This window comes from Diplotaxodon limnothrissa, linkage group LG10, assembly GCF_057381915.1.
Source record: "Diplotaxodon limnothrissa isolate DT_005_m linkage group LG10, D_limnothrissa_male_GT1.1, whole genome shotgun sequence".
Classification (NCBI taxonomy): domain Eukaryota; kingdom Metazoa; phylum Chordata; class Actinopteri; order Cichliformes; family Cichlidae; genus Diplotaxodon; species Diplotaxodon limnothrissa.
This window is the reverse complement of record NC_140605.1, coordinates 20,551,805-20,570,851: the sequence shown is the minus strand read 5'-3', so window position 1 is coordinate 20,570,851 and position 19,047 is coordinate 20,551,805. Positions and strand designations below refer to the sequence as shown.

The following is a 19,047-nucleotide window of genomic DNA, read 5'->3' as shown; positions in this document are numbered from 1 at the left end:
CTCATGGCAGCACTGCAGACCCCAAACTAACATTCCTTACGGGCCTGTTTGCTGGTCAAGGATTATGCAAGTTGTAAAAATCTTTACCTGAAGCACTCAGAAGATGTGATGTGTTATCCAAAGTCCGCAGAGGAAACAAATTCAGAACAAAATGACGGTCCCACAGCCTCAGAGAGAAGACCCACATACTCTGAAATGAGCGACGAGACACAGAGTTAGCTGTCAAACAGCGACAATGTGCGGTCACAGGTCACATTTTATATTAAGAAATAGCTGCATTTGTTAACGGGAGAAAAAAAATAAAATTCACAGTTAAGTGGACAAACATAAATTACTAGCTTGAGCACATAAACAAATAAATAACACACAAAAGTAGGTGATGACCACTATAATACAGCTCTTAGCTGGTAATTAGATGCTAAAATGCTAACAAAAAATCCGGCACGTTGTTATAAATAAAACAAAAATGTTCAAATGGTTAAATTACACGCATTTAAAAAAGTATCTATCACCACAATTAAAGTGTTATTAAAAAAAAAAGAAAAGAAAAGAAAAGGATTATCAAAGCTAGCGAGACGTTGGAGTAAGTGAGTGACGGTTTTCTCCGACAAAATGCGAAGAAAGCCGAAGTAGCACTGACGTTTTATTTCCGCGACAGCCGCAGTATAAAAACGCGCAAACGCGCATTGTTCTCCCTTTTGGTCTCTTCTCGTCCGGTGTGGTTCATTGTCGCTAGTTTCGCTGAACTTGCGAAGAGCATTGATACGTGAGAAGGCTGCCGTGGTTTTAGATGAAAGGCCCTGCGTTAAAGGTTAGTTTGTAAGCGTGTTTAAGTCGTGATTTCAGTTCGTTAAAGTTGAAGGTTAGCATTGTTCTTAGTTGTGATGTTGTAGCCACGTGGGGAGGACTGCTGGTCCTGTGCTTTTTGCTTTCTGCATATCTTAATGCAAGCATTGAATGCCTCCTCGATGTCTCATGTCTGCCATGAGTCTGGAAAATCATATTTCTGAAAGTCTGACGCACTTATGCTACTGATAAAATGTGGTTATGCAAATTATTTCAAACCCATTCATTCTCTTTATCTTTGTGTGAAGAACATAAAATAGTGAATTTTGAATTCTCAGAAAGCTGTCAAATGGCTGAGTAACAATATGAACACCATAGAAGGATTTAAAAAATAATTATTTTCCTCTCACTCTCAGGTGGACCTAGCGCTTTTGGGTCACAGTATGAGTACAAAAATTGTTCTGTTCAAGTCATCCTGTGGTCTCCTTGTGTCCTTGGAAGGTGAGTGACCATAAAGTGGACCCAGCTCTTTGTCTGATACATCTGTAACCGTGATGAAAACTGTGAATAGGAAGTGCCGTCTGATGCGATAACTGACGATGTTTCTCACTCACTGTTCTGAGCCTCAGTCTCAAAAAAGCTCTGTGGTAATAAGTCTGTTCACATGAGTAGAAGTTAACTTCTGTTTGCTCTTCAGGCTACTCGGAAGATGCCAGATCAAGAGGATGACAAACCAGGATCATAGGTTGGCTTAATAGTTCTGAACCCATGTAGTTCTGATGCATGTCAAAACAAATGAACTCACACGCTCACGGTTTCCTCCTCCGGGTAAAGGAAGAGAACTTGAGCATCCGTGAAGGATGTTTGTCTGCATGGTGCGTGCACTCCCAGCTGAACTAGTGGACAGATGTGGATTTGTTACACACAGGTAAATTTCCATTCCTGCCCATAAGCAAGAAAAACTGGCTGCTTCTGTTGTGATGAAATTTAAACTGATAACAGCTGGAATTACCGGCAGATTGTTCAGTGTTGATCATTGGTTTTCTGAACACAAAGTGAGAATAAATTTGTCTAGAATTGACTTGATCAGTTCAAGTGGCTCACCATTTTGAACTTTGTTTCAGATGTCTCTAAGTGAGCTGGTTGAGATTCATCTGAAGACATGCCTAGCCAGTCTTCGTAAGTACACTTATAACAAACCTGACTGTATTTAAAGATAAGCTCACCTTTGTACAACAAGGACTGATTTTTAAAGTACTCACTGTGCACCACATGGAATTGACATCATTTTAAATCCTGCTGGGATTTGTTTGTATAATTGTGTCTGATCCTAAAAAGCTTTCCACATTTTGTCCAATGACAAAATCTGTTTAAAATTGAATCCAATGCTATTCATCATTGTGTGATACTTCAGTGTGCTTTGTTGTGCGAAGGAGAGTTAATTGGAAATGCATTTCCTAAGAGTCCTATGAGCCCTGAGTGGCTGTATCAATGATGAAAACCTGGAATAGGAAGTGCCGTCAGATGCGACAACTGACGATTGTCTCTAATCCACCTTTCTGAGTCTCTTCAAATTAAAGAAATTGATGCTTATCAAAGTGTGCTGCATATTCTGATGTCTCCCTTTTTTATTATCAGGTCTGTCAAATGATGACTTAGTTCACTGTCCAGTGAATTTATCAGGTAACATTTTTCCTCTATATGACAAGTACTTATCATTAATTGTGGTGATGAAACCTAAACTGAAAAGCTGGAATTACCGTCAGATTGTTCAGTGGTGATTGTTGGTTTTCTGAACAGAAAGTTGGAAGCGTTACATTCTGCTGTTAGACGAAAGCTTCTTGACATTAACTTCCTCTTATTTATGTCTCAGAACTTGATTCAGTGGCTGCAGAGACTCTGCTTCAGTATACATGAATCCAGAGCTCGGTAAGATACATGCATGTTGAGTTATTGATTAAAGGGTCAGATGTCTTAAGTCCTATAATTGTCTTTTAGCAATAATGTGGTCTGTTTAGTGTGACCTCTGCTGGAGAAATGCAGTGATGAAGTTTGAAAAATAACATGATGCAATAAAGAAACTTTTTGGAATTGTTAGCCTATTTTCACTATAATCTGTGTTGGCTTTTTATTTTGCACATCGTTCAGTCTATTTCCTTTCTCTCAGGTGAAAAGAGGACTTGGACTGGATCTTTATGTGAAGATGGAAAGCATTTATTGCTTGATGTTTAAGAGCTGATGTTGCTGTAATTTGAATAAACTATTGACATGAAACCAGTGTTCTCATTGTGTTAAACAATAGGCTTGAATTTTAATTCAACAACACCTGGTTGGCGCTCAGTAAAATACAGACTTTTTAGTCTCAGTGTTTTAATGGCTTGGCTTTCAATATTATCTGACTTGGACTTGAACCACATCAGGTGACTGTAGTTTTACTCAAAATTTACTGGAAAGAGTCCTGCTCTGAAATGAACAACGGACTTGACAAAATATAGGGAACATCAGATTTGGGTCTGATTGCATCACAGCAGCTTGAAATGAGAACCTGCCATCAGCAACCCTGTTACTCTGGAAAATCACTGTCAGGTTTGAACTAAATCTACATACATTTACTGAGTTGTAAAGCAGTCTGGCTGCTGTAAATAATGAAGTGGCTGGTGAGTGTTTATCATGCTTCTATTAGATTTATTTTTATTGTATAGCACCTTTCAGAACTCAAGTCATTCAAAAAATGGCAATTTAGCTAGCTTAGGTGTAAAGTCACTGACTTTTCAGAACATGTTTCAACAATCAGAATTGGTAGCTCTGTTCCTGGCTCTTCATCGGAATCTAATGAGCAAGATGAGCAACTCCAAGTCAGCCCTGGCAATAAAGTTGAATCAACTTAAATTGAAGTCTAAAGCTCAAATGCGTCTGTTTCAGGAAAATGTCTTTAACAAGTTTGGACTGGTGAATACTTTACGTTGTGTGTACTCTCCTTCCACTACTTAATGACTGAGTGAGCTCGTGATTTTATCTTAGAATTGTTTAACAGTTGCGCTCTCTGCAGCTGGCAGAGCAAAGCATTTTATATAGTTGGCTGTAAATATAGGGACAAATGGCAAACGGAGCATGTTTCTTAAGGCTGTAATCACCTCACTAGTAATGGGTTGATGAGGCTTCATAAAGCGTTTCAGCACATTCCTCAAACTAGCAAAACAGCAACACTGTGTAGACACAGTGTTGCTGTTTTGCTCCATACTGACACCTGCTGGACCTTAAATATCATTGCAGGCAACTTACTTGACACAACAGACACTGATTTAATGACCTAGTCATTCTTGTATACACTGTAAGGTATTGTACTTTCTATGGAATCATTTTATATCTTTTACATATTGTAGACATCTTTAAAATATATTGTGAATGACATTAAGTGAAAATTAAACAAAGTATTCTGAATATCACCCATTTAAATGTAATTGACTCAGAGTTTGTTATAAATTTCTATTCAAAAAAATAAGTTTTTGCATTCAGTTTATTGCGTGTTTTTTTTGGGGGGGGGGGTTTGACACCATTTCCCCAGTTTTGGAAAACTGACAGGCATAGATGAAGCTGGGGTACACAAAAAATGTAAAGCCAGGTGGAAAAGGTCATCCTATTCCCCCAGTACGTTAAAGGATCCTCTGATCTTGGAATGTTTCTCTTTGACACTCTCCTCAATACTAAGAGGTTGGCAGTCCTCTATAATACAATTCAGGACTGCCTGATCCAGAACGGTCTTCCTAGATGCTTGTTTTCAAAATAATAACACACATTAATACAAAAAAAAAAAAAAAAGATGATAAAGCTGTTCAGTGTCTATATAGGTTTACCTGTGTTCATTCTCGGTGTGTTTGTCTCCTCATTTTCATGTTTGGCTCTGTAATGCCTAAACACTGAGGTGTTTATGTTTGTGTAAGAAATGCAGAACAGATACGACATTTAACCTGCATAAAATGAAATAAATAATTTACACTGCAAGTCTCATCGCTGATGGATTACACTGAAACAAAGACAGACAAACTATTTGCAGTTAAAAGATCAAAATGATCCCACACAGCAGAAACATTTCTTTTTCTTTCGGGCTCCATTTTGTTATGGAGAGATGTGTAATTTTTTTTTATTTGTTTGTTGTTGTTTTTTTTTTAATCTTTGCGAGAGTAATTTCGTGTTGTTGTTTTGGTGACTCATTCCGTTGGCGGATGCGGATTCGGTACCTTTTAAACACAGTTTGGCGCGTTGGAAATGAGCGATACAGCAGCTGTATCGATCACGTGACTTTTTCTTAAAGCGACACACGCACCGATACAGGTTTCACTCTGTGAGCTTGATATATGCGCCTGTGCGTTAGTGTTGCTGGACCCATCACTACACCTCACATTCTTTTCAGATGAGCGTTGAACAAAAGTCACCAATATTGTCTGATGGTGTAAATAAAAAGAGGCAATGCACGTGTATCTTATTGCCTCTGCTGCAGAAACATGATTCAACATAGTGAAGGCCTTCACTATGTCGAATCAACTATTAAACAAGGTATTTAATTTATCTACCGGTAGATAAATTAAATACCTTGTTTAATAGTTGGAGAAAAACTCAGAAGTTTAGGAGGCATAGTGGAAACATTGTCTAAGTTTGTTGAATAAGGAGCTATGACACAAAAGGAAACGGGAACACCACAGGGATAGGCCATGCAGAGCATTAGTATGACAGAGGAGTATGCTAAGGAACAGGGTGAGATAAAAGCAAGTGATCATGTATATTCTTTAAATCAAATCAAATCAAAATTTATTTATATAGCACATATTAAAACAACAGTGTTGACCATAGTGCTTCACAGTCAGTAAAAGCATGATACAATTAAAAAAAACAATAAAAGAGGACAACAAACAATAGGTAACAACACAACAAGCTAGACCAGCCAACTAGACAGAATCAAAAGCCAAAGTAAAAAAATAAGTTTTAAGATGTGATTTAAAAGACTGGATAGACTCGGCAGTACGAATATGGACAGGGAGGTTATTCCAGAGTCTGGGTGCCACGGATGCAAAGGCCCGGTCACCTCTCGACTTCATTCGAGACCTAGGTTGTGCTAGGAGCCTGTGGTTGGACGATCTAAGTGCTCTGTTGGGATTGTATAAGTGGAGTAGTTCAGAGAGATAGGTGGGCGCTAAATTATTCAGAATATTAAAAGTGAACAAAATAATTTTAAAATCTATGCGATATTTAACAGGGAGCCAATGTAATTTGGCTAAAATTGGAGTTATGTGTTCATGGATTCTCGTACCTGTTAAAAGACGCGCAGCTGCATTTTGAATTAACTGAAGCCGGCAAAGAGAAGAGTGTTGGAGGCCCGAGTAGAGGGAGTTACTATACAGGGTGCAGAATTATTAGGCAAATGAGTATTTTGTCCACATCATCCTCTTCATGCATGTTGTCTTACTCCAAGCTGTATAGGCTCGAAAGTCTACTACCAATTAAGCATATTAGGTGATGTGCATCTCTGTAATGAGAAGGGGTGTGGTCTAATGACATCAACACCCTATATCAGGTGTGCATAATTATTAGGCAACGTCCTTTCCTTTGGCAAAATGGGTCAAAAGAAGGACTTGACAGGCACAGAAAAGTCAAAAATAGTGAGATATCTTGCAGAGGGATGCAGCAGTCTCAAAATTGCAAAGCTTCTGAAGCGTGATCATCGAACAATCAAGCGTTTCATTCAAAATAGTCAACAGGGTCGCAAGAAGCGTGTGGAAAAACCAAGGCGCAAAATAACTGCCCATGAACTGAGAAAAGTCAAGCGTGCAGCTGCCAAGATGCCACTTGCCACCAGTTTGGCCATATTTCAGAGCTGCAACATCACTGGAGTGCCCAAAAGCACAAGGTGTGCAATACTCAGAGACATGGCCAAGGTAAGAAAGGCTGAAAGACGACCACCACTGAACAAGACACACAAGCTGAAACGTCAAGACTGGGCCAAGAAATATCTCAAGACTGGTTTTTCTAAGGTTTTATGGACTGATGAAATGAGAGTGAGTCTTGATGGGCCAGATGGATGGGCCCGTGGCTGGATTGGTAAAGGGCAGAGAGCTCCAGTCCGACTCAGACGCCAGCAAGGTGGAGGTGGAGTACTGGTTTGGGCTGGTATCATCAAAGATGAGCTTGTGGGGCCTTTTCGGGTTGAGGATGGAGTCAAGCTCAACTCCCAGTCCTACTGCCAGTTTCTGGAAGACACCTTCTTCAAGCAGTGGTACAGGAAGAAGTCTGCATCCTTCAGGAAAAACATGATTTTCATGCAGGACAATGCTCCATCACACGCGTCCAAGTACTCCACAGCGTGGCTGGCAAGAAAGGGTATAAAAGAAGAAAAACTAATGACATGGCCTCCTTGTTCACCTGATCTGAACCCCATTGAGAACCTGTGGTCCATCATCAAATGTGAGATTTACAAGGAGGGAAAACAGTACACCTCTCTGAACAGTGTCTGGGAGGCTGTGGTTGCTGCTGCACGCAATGTTGATGGTGAACAGATCAAAACACTGACAGAATCCATGGATGGCAGGCTTTTGAGTGTCCTTGCAAAGAAAGGTGGCTATATTGGTCGCTGATTTGTTTTTGTTTTGTTTTTGAATGTCAGAGATGTATATTTGTGAATGTGGACATGTTATATTGGTTTCACTGGTAAAAATAAATAATTGAAATGGGTATATATTTGTTTTTTGTTAAGTTGCCTAATAATTATGCACAGTAATAGTCACCTGCACACACAGATATCCCCCTAAAATAGCTAAAACTAAAAACAAACTAAAAACTACTTCCAAAAACATTCAGCTTTGATATTAATTAGTTTTTTGGGGTTCATTGAGAACATGGTTGTTGTTCAATAATAAAGTTATTCCTCAAAAATACAACTTGCCTAATAATTCTGCACTCCCTGTAGTCCAATGGCTTTGCTTTGGAAATCTGACGCAACTGGTAAAAGCTGTTTTTTACCACAGTGAACACCTGTTTCTCAAGTTTAAAAGAGCCATCCAGGAACACTCCGAGGTTTCTTACAGTGGGCGAGAGATGGCTAGCGAGAGGGCCAAGGGCATCAGCTAACTGGTCTTTAACATGTCTGCCACATAGATTTGTGGAAATTCATCAAATCTGACAAAACAGCAGGCTCAGAGTGAGGCCTTTCTATCTTTTTTTTTTTTTTACATTATATCCAATCTACATGTTTAGGGTTGGGACTCCAGTCTTATGTATTACATTGTCAATATATAAAAGAGGGTGTGTGCTGCACATGTCACATCTTGCAATTTCAAGGAGGGATCAGTTGGTTGTCACCGTGCACAGGTAATAATCTCTGTTCCTTTCAATGATAGCTCTCACACGGAGTTAGGTGTCTCTGAATTATTATTATTTTCCTTGCACCAGAATCTGTCGGAAGACTTTGATCATCATCATGGCTAAATCTGAAACTTGTCTCGTCAACTTGCATTACCAGGATGGCAGCGAGGGAAGCCCCTCCAACCCTGCCAAGTTCAAAAATCAGGACTTCGCTCAGATAAAAGCTGACTGCCTCCGGAAAGGAGAACTGTTTGTGGACAATGAGTTCCCACCAAACGGTCTTTCTTTGGGTGACCTGCCTGATATGAGTTCCTCACAGGAGAGTGAAGTGAAATGGCTTCGACCAGCAGTAAAATCATTTTAATTATATTTATTTTTCTTTCACTTCGAAATCTGATGGATTGTTAGTTAGCGTTTCTGTACAGTAGGAAAACAGATTCTTTTTACATGCTTGTCAGCATATTTTTCTCCACTGTCTTTTCAAGGATTTATTGAGAAAACAAGGAAAGAAGGATCAGCCTGCTTTCAGTAAAGATGGTATGTCACGATTTGACTTTGGACAAGGCGACGTGGGTAAGCAAAACTTTCTTGCCTATAGCTAATGACAATGACAACTATGTTCCACATCTTGGGAGAACTATTAGTTTCCTCCTTTTAACAGGTAACTGCTGGTTTTTGTCTGCAATATCTGCGCTGACCTTCCAAGAAAATCTGATGGCACAAGTTGTGCCAATGGACCAGTCCTTTGAGAACTATGCAGGAATATTTCACTTCAGGGTAACAAAGGATTAATAAATGTGTCTAAAGAATACTGTCACAAAACAGAAACACAACACATTGTGGTTAATAATTCCAGAGGTGGTGAGTAACGAAGTACAAATACTTTATTACTGTACTTAGAATTTTCAGGTATCTGTACTTGAGTATTTCTTTTTCTGACAACTTTTTACTTTTACTCCCTACATTTTAAACAAATATCTATACTTTCTACTCCATACATTTTCCAAACAGCCTCGCTACTTTTGTTTTAACATATTTGAGGTGAGTTATTGTTTCACGTCACTGCGAGCCTTCAAACATCAAACTGATTTGAGCTTAAACAGTAACACATGAAAGATAATCCCTTTCCCCAGTACAAGGGGAACAGTGTTTTTTTTATGCTGTGAAACCTGCTGAAAAACAAGCTGAGGCAGATTTGCTGTGTTATTCAAAGGTTGCTTGAAAAAACTTTGCAGGTCAGTGCAGGATAAACAGGTTAGTTTGCTTTACTGTCATGGATGGATGATGATGAAATCACCACAGCCTGAACTATCACTGAATGGAGCTCTTAATAGAAATTATTGTGAGTTGTTTTCCCCACTCTGAGCCATTAACCCCCTCGGGCTCAAATTAAACCTTTTGTTGCTAATGCACAACCAAGTCCTGCAGTGGTACTTCTGAGTAAAAAAAACTCATAAAATATGTATGTGGGATAATCAGGTTGTTAGTTTTTAACTGTTGCAAATCTGCAACGCCTGCCTTGAGAGGGTTAAAACTGGTTTTCGGCCCTACATGCAGAATCTCAATCCCTAGATTGTAGGCAAAGTCACGCCTACAATCTAGGCAACAAAAAATGTAGGTGTTTGTATTTTCCTTGTTCAGCTTATCCTAGAAATGTCCTCCAAAGAGCTACATTTTACTTTCTTACTTTGGGTACATTTCAGAGCCTGTACTTTATTACTTTTAAAAAGAAAGTGAAGAAGTGGAGTCAGTACATCAACCTTTACTGGAGTATTTTTTAACACTAGTATCTTTACTCCTAGTACAGAAATCTAATCTAGATCAAAGTACAGAATCTCGGTACTTTTGCCACCTCTGATTGATTCTTAGCTGTCCTCTCTGTTTCAGTTCTGGAGGTTTGGAAAGTGGGTAGATGTTGTCATTGATGACAATCTGCCAACGATCAAAAAGCAGTTACTGTTTGTGTCCTCGAAATGTGGAAATGAGTTCTGGGCTCCTCTGCTGGAGAAGGCATATGCCAAGTAAATAACCATCTCTCACACTTTCATGTAAATCAGTTTAGAAGGTCACATTTCTGATATGAATGTCATTGATTTAAAAATGTTTCTCCTTCTGGGTGCCTCCTTCAGACTTTGTGGCTCGTATGCAGACATGCATGCTGGGTTTCCATCAGAGGCCTGCAAAGATTTCACTGGAGGTGTAAACCAGACTTACAAACTGAAAGAGATGAACTCAGCTGGCCATGGTGATCTTTGGCTCACATTAAACAGAGCAACTCAGTGTCAATCACTGATTTGTTGCTGGACTTCCTACGAAGAGGTAAAACACAGACACCCCCCCCCCAATAAAAATCAATAACAATAGATTAAAAAAACAAACCTTGTTCTGTCTTTTTCAGGGTCCTTCGGCTGACACTGGATTGGTGAATGGCCATGCCTATTCCATCACAGGTGTCACTGAGGTAAACCATGAAGCTAGAAATTTGCATTCAGCATAGGGAAAGAGTGAAAACAAGAGCTAAGAAAACTTAATTGCAAAAATTGTGATAGTATCAATGAATGTGATAATGTGATACCATTACTGAAGCATTTCCAATACCTGATGTCTTCACTTCATTATTTCATCTGAAGGTGGAATTAAATGACTCCAAAGTACGACTGGTGCGAGTCATGAACCCATGGGGCAAACGGGAGTGGAACGGAAAATGGAGCGACAAGTACTTGACTTAATTAAACAACATACAACGTCCATATACTCTTGACAATGACACAATTTGTACTAGCGTTGCACCTACACAACTGACAACTGACATCCACAGAGAACAATAGTGGTGGATGATCAGAGGATGCTTTCTATTATAAAGAATAACAACTCAAGAACTTCCAGCCAAATGAAAAAAATGACAAACATTGTCACATATTAAAGGAGAGTGTTCAGCACAGTGGAAAACATTTATCGACCTCAAGAAAGAAATGCTGCACTAGACTTTGCCATATATTTTTGTATATTAAATATATCTGTTTTGCTGTATTAAAGTCTGTCATTAACTTATTTGTTTTGTGTTCTCAGGTCAGATTTGTGGGACAAAGTAAGTCCAGAAGTTAAAAAAAAGTGTTTCGACTGTGACGACGGAGAGTTCTGGTAAATTCTAAATTTTGCACACTGATTACTCTCAATAGTTAAAAAAAGCTTTTAAGAACTCAAAAACAAAAAATCAAAATCATATCGTTTTGATGCAATACCAAAGAGCATACGTCTTATTGGTTGATATTTAATCTTTATTTCCTTTTTTTAAAAATCTCTATCTGCTTATCCGTCTGTCAGGATGCAAATGGAGGACTTCTGTTCCTATTTTGCTTACGTATCCATCTGCTGTGAGACCCCTAACTTTCTTGATGGAGACTTAAAATGTCAGTGGAATTGCATGATTTACGATGGGAGCTGGGTAGCAGGGACATCTGCAGGTGGCAATGTGAAACACTGTAAGACAAGTTCACTCCTATCTAAACTTTAACTATCACTAAAAGAATAATATAGTTATTACATGTTTCTTTTATCTGTGCAAATTTTTAAAATAAATTTCTAAAATGTAACTAACAAGATGAATGTTTCCTCACTCTCTGTAGCCACCTTTGCAACAAACCCTCAGTATCGCATCCGAGTGACTGTTATAGACAAGAAGGAGCCAGGAGACAAAAACATCGTGCTCTCCCTGATGCAGAAACCTCATCAGGGAAATCGCAAAGAGATAAGCCTCCACCGAACTAGACTTACCATCTATAAGGTATTCATTCTCAATGTGCTTCCTTTAATTTAAATAACTGTTAAATATTGCAACCGAATACTGAAGGACAAGAAACTAAATTATTAAAACAATTGTATCATCCTGTAATTAAGACAAAAGTACTTACCTAATTGAGCAGCTGAGTTAGTAAGACAATAATGACATTGATAATTTAAAAAAATGGTCTTCGCTGATTTCGCATTCATTATTTAAAGTTACTATAGAAATTGGTTCGTCCGAAACAGTTTAATGAAGTTATTCTTACCATTTTCCAATTAACAGATTCCGCCAGGGGTAAGTACAAACAATAACAAATATATGAAACTTGACTGTGTAAAGTACACCAGTAAATTCAGCATTTTAATAACTTTAATAACAATGTACACTGAGACGCCACCATAGACATTCGTTCATATTTCTCCCAGACCCCACAAGGACGCCTGCAACAGGATTTCTTTCAGAGGAACAGCCCTGTGAAGGCAGAAAAGACTTACAGCACTCGGCGAGATCTCATTGAACTCCACAGTCTGGAACCTGGAGAGTATGTGATCATCCCATCCACCAAAGAACCCAACATCACTGCAGATTTCACTCTCACTGTCTACACCAAGACTGACGAATAAGATTATGTAAAGAATCCTTCACATAATGAAGGATTAAAATGATTAATTCAGGATAATAAAATACATGAATTATTTATTTAACGACACCATAGGGTAATTTCCTATTTGTTAGCCAGACATGAGCTGTGTTATCTCTGCTGGCTGTGAAATACGGTTGGTTGGGTTAAAAATGGTCACATGATTGTGTGAAATGTATAGTTTTCAGGGTTTTTATCGGTTTTCAGCGTTATTTTGTTATTGTTTTTATTGTTTACTCGGTTTTCCTGGGTCTTTTCACGTGTGTTATGAATAAACCTTCTTTTTTTCGGTACCAGTACTAGTTTTATTTTGTTGTATTTATCCGCGACACTTTAAAGGCCGGTCCATGAAAATATTGTCGGGCATAAACCGGTCCGTGGCGCAAAAAAGGTTGGGGACCGCTGTGCTAGAGGGTGTAGAGGGCCATAGCCCTGTCCCCCAGGGCATGAAGCAGGCATGGAGGAGATCCAGGCTCCAGACATCCAGAAGCCCCAGAGTGCGAGAGCTCAAGGAGGCCCACCGGAGGGGCATCCGTGTCATCCTCCTGGGAAGAGCTGAGAAGAGCCCCAGATGAGGGGTCACCCAGCAGCCACGGAGCAGAAGCCAGAGGGGGCTGCACTGGCGTGCCCGCCGGCTCTGCTGGCAGCCAGCTGTGCCGGAGTGAACCGTAGGGCCCCCTACGTGCTGGAAGAGGCCTGACCGAGCAACAGGCGCCAGGCCCCGCCAAGTAGCCACCGGGAGTGAGCTGGTACATACCTGAGCGCCCAGCCCCGAACACCAAGAACCACCAACGCGCCGACCCCTGAGGGCATCAGCCACCGGCAGGGAGTGTGGTGAGGGGAGATAGGCCTCCATACTTCAGGGGGCCTGGGGGTTCCCAGAGAGGTGGAGTCTAAGACCCAACCTGACATATAGACAAAGACAAACAGGCACACACAGACGCAAACATGCATTCCCACCCTCATGCACACATATACAAATACTCAGCACTCACCCAACGTAAGGATAGACACAAATTGACAATGCACACACAATCACACTCCCCAAACATACTCTATACCACAGGTCCAGGTACCCTCGCCCCCAGAGGCAGAAACGGCACCTAGACCCATGCTCTCCTGCATTCCTGAATACCTGCATACGAGTGCTGTTACTGTTGCCTTGCTATCAACTTGAAGTAGCCTGGCCATTCAAGCACCTCACTGAATACTTGGTCTTTGTGGACCATCTTGTCCAAAGATTTGGTTGTGCGGGGAAATCCAAGTAGAACAGCAGTTTCGGAAATACTCAGAACAGCCTCTCTGGTACCAACATCCATAACACATTCAGAGTCACTTAAGTCACAAGTAAACAGAGAAAATTTATTTTACTGCATAGACATTAGCCATAACCAATGTTCCCTCTAATTTTTCACATGTCTGAGCGAACACACAAACTCCCTGAGCAATCCCTTTGACCACTGTGAGCGACATCAGACGTGTGCACTGTGGTCACGCCGGCATCTTATCCATCCAAGTTACATGGTTTATTAAAATAATCAAATTGCAGCGTTTACATTTATGTTAGACTACTTTTAATTAACTGCTTTAGCCCACTTACAATAAAAAATTATAAATAAATCTTGTTCATGAGCTGTGTATTGTGTTAACACTATTGGAAGTAAAAATAACTTGAACTCCAATTTCGAAAACACAACTTTTTTTTTATAAAGCTCTGACTTGTATTATAATAATAATAATAATAATAATAATAATAATAATAATAATGGATTGCATTTATATAGCGCTTTTCAAGAACCTCAAAGCGTTATACAATTCCACTATTCATTCACTCTCACATTCACACACTGGTGGAGGCAAGCTACAGTTGTAGCCACAGCTGCCCTGGGGCGCACTGACAGAGGCGAGGCTGCCATATCGCGCCATCGGCCCCTCTGGCCATCACCAGTAGGCAGTAGGTGAAGTGTCTTGCCCAAGGACACAACGACCGAGACTGTCCGAGCCGGGGCTCGAACCGGCAACCATACAATCGTATGAGTCTGGGAGAGAGTCTGTAACTCTCTGTCTGCAAAATACAGTATATAATGACCAATTTTGGGCAATTAATTATATAGTTACTTCTTCAAAAAAGTAACTCAGTTTGGCAAACAACAAAGTTTTTTGCAGCTATTTTTTTTTAACGCAGCCAATGCGCTTTTAAATAAACATTTCAAACTATTTACAGAACAATCAGCTGTTCTGCATCAAATCTGATGCCACACAAATTATTTGTGCCACTCCAAAAAACATTTCTGTCCACTATGAGATAAAAGAGAAAAAAAGCCTGATACCTGCAGGCCTGACAACAGGAGATGTATCACTCCTGTAACACCTGTAACATTCAGCAGTCGCCTCATTGTTCTGACACACACAACAAAATTATTGACTACACTGCACACTAACTACACAAGATTTGCGCTGAACGTCTCAAATCTCTCACATCTCAAAACACCGCCGTCACTCCTAAAACTTCCCCCCGTTTCTTAACAACAAGATGCCACGTTGCCATATCATTTTTTGATTGGTCGACATGGTACTTTTTTGGACCAATAGGAAAGGTGGGGGGTGGAGTTTGTTTTTGCTCACAGGCTTTCGAGCGTTTTCCTTATAAAACGCCGTTTTTACCGTTTCTTCCCGCAGTAAATATAAACAACGACAGTATTCAGGAAGAAAACCAAACATTGCATATTTTTATCACAACTCTGGTTTTACGTGGCCTATCAACACAATTTAAAAACTGGTATAAAGTCAACACTTTTTCTGTCAATTGTTCCGTCTGTCCTGCTCACATCTCCAATGCTTGTACACGTTGTCATTAACGTGGCTTCACTCCACATCAGCCACGCCGCTTTGCTAGCTAAAACACCGGTGTCGGCACCAGAGATGGGCAGTAACGCGTTACTGTAATCCGATTACTTTTTTCAAGTAACGAGTAAAGTAAGGGATTAGTATTGCAAAAACGGTAATTAGATTACCGTTACTTTCCCGTAGGAACACTGCGTTACTAAAACCGTTATTTTTTTTGCGAGAATGTCTCATGACAGTGACGTAGTGACAACAGCTGTGTGCAGATCAACAGTGGATCATATATCCAGTGCGGGAGAGATTATGAGCGTGCAGCGTTTAAAGCGTGGAAGTACTGACCTTACTTTGAGTTTGATTCCATAAAAAGTGACAAAAACATTAGTTTCCGTTGCGCGTGGGAAGAAAACTTCTTTTTACAGCGAAAAAAACCCCCCTAAACTTCCAAGCAAGCACCAAGTGCGCTACGACGTAATGGGAAACTCACAGAGAAACTCGCGGATTCTTCCACTGACCGCTGCGGCACACCTGCACCAGGGTAAACCTCCGCCTACGCCACTCCTGCTTTACAGGTGAAAATAGAGCAAAAGGACCGCTAGTCTTTGATGTTATTTATTTTCTGCTGTGTTTTACTTGCATCTATTTGAAAGAGTGAGTGTAAACACACAAAAAAATTTATGTGCTGGAATGTGCAGAAAATAGGTTTAAATGTTAAACAAATTTCTTCCAGTCAGAGAATGTTGCATATAATTTAATTTTTGCTTGATGCATAAAGTTAAAAGATTAAAACTAATAAAACAAGTTTTAAAAAGGGACTTTTCCATTTGATTACATTTTGTATGATGGATTATGCAGAAAAAGTAGAATTGGGCTGAAAGATCTATCGCTTTATTACCTATTCAGGTTGTAAATCGTGCTTTTAAAAAGTAACTAAGTAACTAAGTAATTAATTACTTTTGAAAATAAGTAATCAGTAAAGTAACTGGATTACTTTTTTGGGGAAGTAATCAGTAATTAGTTACTGATTACTTTTTTCAAGTAACTTGACCAACACTGGTCAGCACATAAGGACGCTGTCATAGCCTGTCAATGACATTCGCTGCGTATATACGTATCGGCTGAACTATGGGATAAGGTGGCATCGTTCTAATCCCATATGGGAGCAGCCAGTCACTTACTGACTAACACTGCAAAACATGATTGTTGAAGTATTAATTTGAATTTCAATTCAGGTTAGTTTTTTTTTGTCCACAACGCAGATTTTGGACATAACCCTAACAAATTTAAATTGAAAAAAAAAGCCTCTTTTTTTTCTTTCAGTGGTCCATCATTTCTATGTACAACTAGACCCAACAAAATCAGGAGACTTGCTGTTACAGGAATAACGTCTTCCTTCACCAATGGGAAAGCAGGACATTTTCTGTCAGGGTGACAAGGCTGACAACATAACCCTTTTTGATTTGCTTGGAGAATCACCGTAGACCAGTTAATCTTTTGTGATCAGTCCCTTCTACCATTTTTTCATATAAATATGACTGCAACATAGACATTCACCATGTGACACCTCCACTATCTCACCATTTGTTTTCAAATAATTTCATTAAAAAGGCAACAACAATATAAACGTGGTTCAGATGGATGTACTACAAAGCAAGTTAAAACATATCCAGCTCTCTTTGCATCATCTCACTTAATAAAAACTCAGTAGGAGGTAACTGTTAGAAAGAAGTTTTTTGATAGTTTCTTTTTAACATTGATTCCAATATATGCTAATAATAGAGTTGATACACTCCTCGTTAGATATAAGCACACAGTGTGAAGGGTTAACTCAGAGGCAGGAGAGGTAAATGGCTAAACACTTACACAGTTTCAAATAGGGAGAGGCTGCTTTGACATTTTGTGAGCAGTGTTGCCAAGGGAAGCAACAGCTTTGCACATGCACAATTCATTTGCAGTTTGTACGCATAGGGGTGAATATCTCCTGCTCCGACATAAGGTAGGGGCGACTGCTGCATGAGGACTAGCTGCCACCTGCCAAGTTTTCTCACACAGGACAAGATCCCTGATTGGAAACCCAAGACCACTGACATGCAAAAGGTCAGGTCAGATTTGTGGGACAAAGTAAGTCCAGAAGTTAAAAAAAAGTGTTTCGACCGTGACGACGGAGAGTTCTGGTAAATTAGAAATTTTGCACACTGTTTACTCTCAATATTTTAAGAAAGCATTTTAAAAACTCAAAAACAAACAAAACAATCACACAATCATTTTGATGCATTACCAAAGAGTTTATGTCTTACTGCTTGATATTTAATGTTTATTTCCTATTTTATCTCTATCTGCTCATCTGGCTGTCAGGATGCAAATGGAGGACTTCTGTTCCTGTTTTGCTAAAGTATACATCTGCTGTGAGACCCCTAACTTTCTTGATGGAGACTTAAAATGTCAGTGGAATTGCATGATTTACGATGGGAGCTGGGTAGCAGGGACATCTGCAGGTGGCAATGTGAAACACTGTAAGACAAGTTCACTCCTATCTAAACTTTAACTATCACTAAAGGAATATTTTGGTTTTTACATTTTTCATTTACCTGTACAAACACAAAACCCACCATAAATTTCTAAAACCTGTAACTAACAAATAAACTGTTTCCTCTCTGTAGCCACCTTTGCAACAAACCCTCAGTATCGCATTCGAGTGACTGTTATAGACAAGAAGGAGCCAGGAGACAAAAACATCGTGCTCTCCCTGATGCAGAAACCTCATCAGGGAAATCGCATTGAGATACGCCTCCACAAAACTACACTTACCATCTATAAGGTATTCATTCTGAATCCGCTTCCTTTAATTTAAATACTTGTTAAATACTGCAACTGATTACCAAAGGACAAGAAACTAAATCTTTAAAACAATTGTATCACCCTGTTATTAAAACACAAGCGCTTTTCCTAATTTAGCAGCTGAGTTAGTAAAACAATAATAATAAAAAATGCCTTCACTGATTTCACATTCATTATTTAAAGTTACTATGGAAAATGGTTCCTGTGAAACAGTTTAATGAAGTTATTCTTGCCATTTTCCAATTAACAGATTCCACCAGGGGTAAGTGAAAACAATAACAAATATATGAAACTGTCTGTGCACCAAAAGTAAATTCAGCATTTTAATAACAATGTATACTTAGACTCAGAAGACTATTTCACTAAAGTTCCTTCATATTTCTCCCAGACCCCACAAGGACGCCTGCAACAGGATTTCTTTCAGAGGAACAGCCCTGTGAAGGCAGAAAAGACTTACAGCACTCGGCGAGATCTCATTGAACTCCACAGTCTGGAACCTGGAGAGTATGTGATCATCCCATCCACCAAAGAACCCAACATCACTGCAGATTTCGCTCTCGCTGTCTACACCAAGACTGATGAATAATATCATGTAAAGAATCCTTCACATAATGAAGGATTAATATGATTAACTCAGGATAATAAACTACATGAATTATTTACTTAACAAAAGACACCATAGGGTAATTTCCTATTTGTTAGCCAGACATCAGGTGTGTTATCTCTGCTGGCTGTGAAATATGGGCGGTGGGGTTCAAAATGGTCACATGAGTCCAGTGTTGGGGAGTAACGGAATACATGTACC

General features: G+C 39.5%; 1 protein-coding gene, 1 long non-coding RNA gene and 4 other non-coding genes across 7 annotated transcripts; all 6 read left to right on the top strand.

Annotated features, from left to right (window-relative positions):
* The first annotated feature begins 714 nt into the window (after positions 1–714).
* On the top strand, positions 715–3,051 carry LOC146624346 (uncharacterized). The gene is made up of 8 exons (XR_014906536.1): positions 715–811; positions 1,203–1,287; positions 1,484–1,531; positions 1,621–1,714; positions 1,911–1,965; positions 2,425–2,469; positions 2,660–2,715; positions 2,954–3,051. It is a non-coding gene; the product is annotated as an uncharacterized LOC146624346 (long non-coding RNA).
* Positions 1,334–1,405, top strand: LOC146624350 (small nucleolar RNA SNORD49). Its single transcript, XR_014906557.1, has one exon. It is a non-coding gene; the product is annotated as a small nucleolar RNA SNORD49 (small nucleolar RNA).
* LOC146624349 (small nucleolar RNA SNORD65) lies at positions 1,762–1,836 on the top strand. The gene has a single exon (XR_014906561.1). It is a non-coding gene; the product is annotated as a small nucleolar RNA SNORD65 (small nucleolar RNA).
* On the top strand, positions 2,274–2,351 carry LOC146624348 (small nucleolar RNA SNORD49). Its single transcript, XR_014906558.1, has one exon. It is a non-coding gene; the product is annotated as a small nucleolar RNA SNORD49 (small nucleolar RNA).
* LOC146624347 (small nucleolar RNA SNORD65) lies at positions 2,512–2,584 on the top strand. The gene has a single exon (XR_014906562.1). It is a non-coding gene; the product is annotated as a small nucleolar RNA SNORD65 (small nucleolar RNA).
* Positions 3,052–8,023: 4,972 nt separating the features above from the next.
* LOC146624345 (calpain-8-like) lies at positions 8,024–18,828 on the top strand. 2 transcript variants are annotated; one of them, XM_085363862.1, is made up of 13 exons: positions 8,024–8,145; positions 8,227–8,488; positions 8,625–8,712; positions 8,801–8,916; positions 10,027–10,160; positions 10,269–10,458; positions 10,538–10,600; positions 10,770–10,855; positions 11,209–11,280; positions 11,464–11,621; positions 11,766–11,923; positions 12,206–12,217; positions 18,631–18,828. In XM_085363862.1, the coding sequence occupies exons 1-13, from the start codon at positions 8,024–8,026 to the stop codon at positions 18,826–18,828; spliced, it is 1,659 nt and encodes a 552-aa protein (XP_085219988.1). The 2 variants fall into 2 exon arrangements, with proteins under 2 accessions (XP_085219988.1, XP_085219990.1); XM_085363864.1 differs by lacking the exons at positions 8,024–8,145; positions 11,209–11,280; positions 11,464–11,621; positions 11,766–11,923; positions 12,206–12,217 and adding exons at positions 17,507–17,578; positions 17,760–17,917; positions 18,065–18,222; positions 18,493–18,504 and having other exon boundaries at positions 8,255–8,488.
* The last annotated feature ends 219 nt before the right edge of the window (positions 18,829–19,047 follow it).

Coding starts and splice junctions, on each gene's coding strand:
- LOC146624345 (XM_085363862.1), top strand. CDS start 8,024: ATGTTTAGGGTTGGGACTCCAGTCTTATGTATTACATTGTCAATATAT. Junction 8,713..8,800: donor CTTTGGACAAGGCGACGTGG/GTAAGCAAAACT, acceptor TCCTTTTAACAG/GTAACTGCTGGTTTTTGTCT. Junction 8,917..10,026: donor CAGGAATATTTCACTTCAGG/GTAACAAAGGAT, acceptor TCTCTGTTTCAG/TTCTGGAGGTTTGGAAAGTG.